The sequence below is a fragment of the Gossypium hirsutum genome, chromosome A10, assembly GCF_007990345.1.
Source record: "Gossypium hirsutum isolate 1008001.06 chromosome A10, Gossypium_hirsutum_v2.1, whole genome shotgun sequence".
NCBI classification, from domain to species: domain Eukaryota; kingdom Viridiplantae; phylum Streptophyta; class Magnoliopsida; order Malvales; family Malvaceae; genus Gossypium; species Gossypium hirsutum.
Window position 1 is genome coordinate 110,417,489 of NC_053433.1, and position 6,501 is coordinate 110,423,989.

At 32.7% G+C, this 6,501-nt stretch overlaps 1 protein-coding gene across 1 annotated transcript; it reads left to right on the plus strand.

Moving 5' to 3' along the window:
* Positions 1 to 4,837: 4,837 nt before the first annotated feature.
* On the plus strand, positions 4,838 to 6,058 carry LOC107934546 (stemmadenine O-acetyltransferase). Its single transcript, XM_016866998.1, has one exon. It carries the CDS (start codon positions 4,838 to 4,840, stop codon positions 6,056 to 6,058), a length of 1,221 nt encoding a protein of 406 aa, XP_016722487.1.
* Positions 6,059 to 6,501: the final 443 nt, after the last annotated feature.

Below are 6,501 nucleotides of genomic sequence, written 5' to 3' on the forward strand. Positions count from 1 at the left end.
CATGCATATGTTAAGCCCTTATAAATTCATTTCAAATACTAACAAATTATGTCGTTAGATCACCAAAGCAACAAGGTTTTTTTCAAACTTTGCATTTTAGTCCATCTAACATTCACCTATTTAGCCAATTTTTAAAATTCACCACTATTTCCTAACCCGATTCATCACTGTACCTAGCTTTAAGACAAAATGCAACTGTTACAAAACTTTTCATTTTTGGAGAAGTCATAATTGAATTTTTAAAATTTAGTAGAGGCCTAAATACAATTTAACTATTGAATTAACTTATAACTTTATGATTTCTAAGATGACTAAAGAGGTAATCTTTTTGGGGGGTTCTGGATGTCATATACGAATATGTTAAAATTTACTTATAGTGTTAGGGATCAACCCATATAAACAAGGAAATAGAAAAGGTAGAAAAGATCGAACAGAAATATTTACATGGAAAACTCCTCCGAAGAAGATAAAAACCACGACAAATGAGGCTTCAGCTTTTCATTAAATGATTAAACAAACGAGAGTACAATATGGAGAAAATAAACCTAAATATGATAAACATATAAAGCCAAACCATGAAAATAAATCCCTAACTCGGGATACACTGGTAGACCAAAAAAGAAATAGAACTGACGTCACGATGAAAATGAACACGACGTCATGATGACGCAACGGATGACGTCCCAACAAGACGATATGCCTCGTCACGACGTGGCAAAATGTATTTAACTTAGATTGGGTTTCTTCTTCTAGTTAAACTCTGTTATATTTTCCCAATTAAATTTTGATTAATATAGGAATATTTTAAGTCATATTAGAACTTTAATATTAGTCTATTTAAGGGGACTTTGTAACCTTGTTTTATGAGTTAATAGATATCTTTTATGTGAGATTTGATGAAGAGTTTTGGGGAGAGTTTTTTAGAGAGATTTGTATTCAGGTTTTGGGTTTTGCTCATTTAGGTTATTTTCTCTATCTTGTACTCTTCATTTATTTTCTCATCATGTGAAGTCTCTTTTTCCCATGGTTTTCATCCTCTTCAGAGGAGTTTTCCACGTAAAATATTTGTGTTAATTCTTCTTCACTTTTACTATCCCAGTATTTATATGAGTCGAGCCCCAACAAATTGCTATCAAAGTTTGGTTTAGCTTTTGTAGATCGACTCGTTCAGGATGTAAACAATAAGATTCAACATCGAGAAGTTAAACGGGTTCGCAAATTCCAATTTTTGAAAAGTTTAGATGACAATAATTCTAATTCAAAACGACTTAAAAATAGTTATTACCAAGAAAAAGCCTGAAAATCTTGACCAATCAGAATGAAAAGAACTTGATGAGAAGACTCTGTCAATAATTTAGTTGTGGCTCACTAACAATATATTGCATGAGGTACTTATAGAGAAAACGATAGCAGCCTTATGGAGAAAATTAGAAGCTCTTTATATGACAAAGTTTCTCGAAAATCGCTTGGTATTAACAAAAGTGAGAACCTTAGGGGTCACATCAGCCAATTTGTTACTCTCTTGAACAATCTGAAGAATGTTGAGGTTAATATAGATGATGAAAATCAGGTTATGCTATTATTGTGCTCATTTCCCCATTTGTATAAAACTTTCAAAGAAATCCTAATATATGGTAGAAATAAACTCTCATTTGAAGATGCAAAAGGTAAGTTCGTGATTTCTTCGATAATTAATTCTATGACAAGGATCTGATAAGTTTGAAGATAAAATGGTTTGGTTAATTTAGTGATGAAATTGAATGTGCTTTAAGAGGTATTTCTTGAAAGAGAGTCTACATATATATTTCTAAAGAAAGAAATTGTCATAGTAGTTTGTTTGTACAAGGGCTTGGTGTATTTGTAGTTATGAAAGGTTAAGTGTTTGCTAGACTTAAGTTTGACTATGCTATTTAATAAAGTAAATCGAGTTATCTAGTAACCACCAAATTTCAATGGTTTTCATGTCTCGTATAGAGGCATCTGGAATCTATCTCGTGATATGTAACTTAGTTATCTAGAATCCTTTTATATCGTATGGAATATTTCGTTATCAATATAAGATATGTTTTGGGTTGATTCAAGATGTAACCTGATTGGTAATCGGATAACTACCAGAGTCAATATGAGAATCTGCCAGAGTTAAGATCAATATAGAGTTCAACTTAAGAGACCCGTTAGTTTTACCATCCACCAAGAGTAGTAACTGTGAGTACCCATCCTGAGGAAAAAGGTATTCTATGTCTATTTAAAGGAGACTTCGTCAATGCTAGGTTTTTTATGGATATTCTTTGAAGAGGTACATTTACTGAGAAGAAAATGAAATATGTATTGATTAATGGAATCTGGAATCAGACCAAAGAATGATTTATGAATAAAATTGATTAATGGAATCTAGAATCAAACCAAAGAATGATTCATGAATAAGTCAACTAAGGAAGTTGATGAATATGTATACACCAAATAGGAAAGTATTCGCTAAAGACCGAGATGAAATCCAAAATCTTCAAGATAAGAAGTCCATCTAGAAAAGCTGCAAGGTAATCTGGGGTAAAACCCACTAAGTTTGCGTGAAATTACAAGTTTTTGTTCATGTTTCAGGTTTCGCTGTAAGAGTGAGCCAGGGATGCGACAGAGTAGCAACGGGTTAGGATATTATGCATATAGAGGACATCTTAGGAGTATGGCGTATAATACACTATGCAATAAGAGTCTGTTTTTAATAAAGTTTATGTTTTAACGTTATAAACTATTTAATACTTTAATGAAATTATTTTAAACCCTATTTTATTTTAATGAACAGTAAAAAAGAAATAAGAAATATGTTTAAAAATATTTTATGCCTGTTGTTTAGAATTTTGTTAAGTGTTTTGCATTGTAACATCCAATATCATGATTCGATGATTCGTGTCAGGTAAAAGGTGTTATAAGTAAAGTAGAAATTTCCTCATCTATTAAGGAGTCGGAGTCTACTCATTTGAAGCACAAGGGATTTAGTCATACAAGGGAAAAAAGTATGACTGTTTGAATAAGAAAGATTCTCTTTCAAGTGCAAGAGTTGGAAAAACAGAGCATTGCGTTTATGGGAAGCAAAAATGAGTTAGCTTTGATCTGGCAATTCAGAAAACTAAAAGTCTTCCAGTTTCAAAATCTTCTAGTTTCAAAGTCCAAGAACTGTTTGGAATTAGTTAAGTATCCTACATAATCAAGTGAGGCCCCTAACGGGGCTCATCAAAGAAGGTGTTATAAAAATATGAGTCAAGGTGAAGATTTGTAGGGTATGCCTCACATTTTTAGGCAAACCAGAGAAGAAACAAAATCAATGTCACGACGAAGAGGAGCACGAATGCGATGGATGACGTCCCGAAGAGGCAGTATGCCTCATCACGACATGGCGACGTGTATTCAAATCAAACCACGTTTCTTCTCCTAGTTAAACTCTACTATTTTTTTCCCAATTAAACTTTGATTAATCTAGGACTTTAATATTAGCCTATTTAAAGGGTCTTTGCAACCCTTTTTTTAGGACTTAACAGAATATCTCTTATGTGAGATTTGATGAAGAATTTTGGAGAGAGTTTTTTAGAGAGCTTTGTATTCAGGTTTTTGCTCATTTAAGTTATTTTTTCCATCTTGTACTATTCATTTATTTTCTTATTAAGTGAAGTCTCCTTTGCCCATGGTTTTTATCCTCTTCGGAGGAGTTTTCCACTTTAAATATTTGTATTCATTCTTTTCAACTTTTACTACCTCATTGTTTATATGGATTGATCCCCAATATAAAGTTAACCAGTAAAATTTATATAATTTCATATATTCTAATTAGGGGTATAATTAAGTTGAGCAGAATGAGATATAATTGATCTACTTGAGCTCGACTAAACTCGTTTACCAATTTTTGTTCTCGAGCTCAGCTCCATAACTAAGCTTAAGGTTAATAATATATAGTAAGAACAATAACGTAATTAATAATATAAAAATATGTAAAGTTCAATAAAGCTTTTGAGCTATTCAAGCGGAGTATTACTAAGCTTGAATTCGGCTTGACCGATAGCTTAAATTCAAGCTCAGACTGATAATCATCAAGTTCAAATTTTTTATGTCAAATTCAAGTAGCGTGTGAATATCATTATTTTTTTTACGTCACTAATCCTAAGCATTTTTATTTATCATATGAATTCAATATAAAATGAATTATAATATTTTCAACACAAGATTCACGTGAACATGAAAAACTTTTTTATATGATTTTATAATAATTTGCACATAAAAGCCCACAAAGTTCTAGAAATAAACATAAATTATATTTCTTTCTATTAAAAATTTTGGTTGGCAAGAGAAGGAAAGTTTTAAACTGAAATTCTGGCAATTGAAGGGACACCTTTTTAGTTGTTGTAAAAATGATGCATAACCTAATCTATTATTGTCAGTATTTAATTTCAATTGACAAGTTCTCAGGAAAGCTATTTTAAATGAACTTTTCATTTTTTTTAAATGCATAATTTATTATTTTTCTCTCGTAAAAATAGTCATAATGTTTTCTTTAATTATATAAAATCTTACTCAATCAGTTCATGCAATGTTTTATATAATATGAATTATATAATACATTATTTAATTACATACATTTATAACCCTATTTATAGCTTGAGTTGATTGTCCATGGTGAAATAAAACCCTTATAGCAAAGAGTTAGACTGAAAATTGCAAAATGCTTAACTTTGAAGCTAAAGTATTTGCAAAAGAAATCATTAAACCATCTTTACCACAAATCCATGGCATGAAACCTTTCAAACTCAGTATCTTTGATCAACTCACCCCTACAACTTATGCCTCATTTATGGCATTTTACTCCTTGAGTGAAGCCAATTTCACTACCACCAACATCTTGCCTCATCTAAAGACTTCGCTTTCCGAAACTCTAAACCTCTTATATCCAATTTCTGGTCGGATCAAAGATAACATTTTCATCGATTGTTTCCATGAAGGTGTGCCATTTTTATCGGCTCAAGCTGGTTGTCGATTGTCCGAGTTTCTTAAGCACCATGAGGTTAAGTCATTGAACAAATTGCTTCCATGCCAACCTTTCTCCAAGGAATTCAACAATGAGGCTCCCCTCATTGTGTGCCAAGTCACTATTTTCGCTTGTGGTGGGATAGCTTTAGGCGTTGCCTTTTCTCATAAGATTTTTGATGCGGCAATAATTTTTCATTTACTTGATGTTTGGAGCAAAATCGCTCGAGGATCCCATCATCATAATGTTGGGTTTCATGGTTTAGCCGAGGCATCGATGTTGTTTCCACCGAGAAATGAAGTTGCACAAGATTACTTGTCAAAGGTGGAAAACTTGTGGTTCACGGAACCTTATAATTCCATTACAATGAGATTCACATTTGATGCCAAATCCATAGCTGAACTGAGGGCTATTGCTAAAGGTGAACTCGAGGCTATGCCGTCTAGGATTCAAGCTGTACTGGGTTTTATCTGGAAACGTTCCATGGCAGCATCGAGGATGATCTCGGGATCCTTTAAACCATTTGTATTGGCTCAAGCCGTGAGCCTTAGGCCAAGAATGAACTCAAATTTATTACAAAATTCGATTGGAAACTTGTTTTGCTGGACACATTGTGTTACAAATCTTACCGGTCAGACCGACATCGAACTATTTGAGTTGGTCAAGTTGATGAGAAAATCCGTCGCGACTATCAACGCTGAATACTTGAATGCATTACAAGGAGAGAAAGGGTTTAAAATCATAGGTGAGTACATTAATCAGCTTGAAAACATGTTTTCCTTTGAAAAGCCAGATATCTTTTCCTCAACAAGTTGGGTCAACATCAAGTATTACGAACTCGATTTCGGATGGGGCAACCCGCAATGGGTTGCTCCGTTTGGGGAAGCCGGGTCTGAGTTCAATAACAATGTGGTTTTCATCGAAACAAAGTGTGGCAAAGGCATCGAAGCTTGGATAACATTGGATGAAAAGAGAATGCTTGTGTTGGAAAAAGATGCAGAGTTCCTCAATTTTGCAACTCCAAACCCCGAGATTTCAAGCCTTTGATGTGATTGTGTTCAATTTCTAATGCTTATCAAATGTTAAATTTTTTGAAATAAATGGTTTAATTTTAAATCTAAATATTTTATGTTCCATTGGGAGTTTTTTCAATCAATCATTGTTATGTTCCACGGCATGGTTCTTATATTACATTTATGCTTCACTAAAAAGTGGACTATTTAATGGTTAAAATATACTAGTAGTCCTTACATTTCTATAGAATTTGAGATTTAGCCTATGTGCTTTAAAAGTTAAAATTTCAATCATCCTACTTTTTTTATTTTAAAATTCTTAATCCAATCACCATTGTTGTTGGTAGTTTTTCTCAAAAATTTTCAACTTAACACATTTATTTTCTGCTAGGCATATGGCACATAATATGAAGATGACTTAATCAACATGCCAAGTTGATAAATTTTGATAGGAGATACTAAAAATGTTGGTAATTG

Bases quoted from the DNA above. Each gene is read 5' to 3' on its own strand.
- LOC107934546 (XM_016866998.1), top strand. From the start codon at position 4,838: ATGGCATTTTACTCCTTGAGTGAAGCCAATTTCACTACCACCAACATC.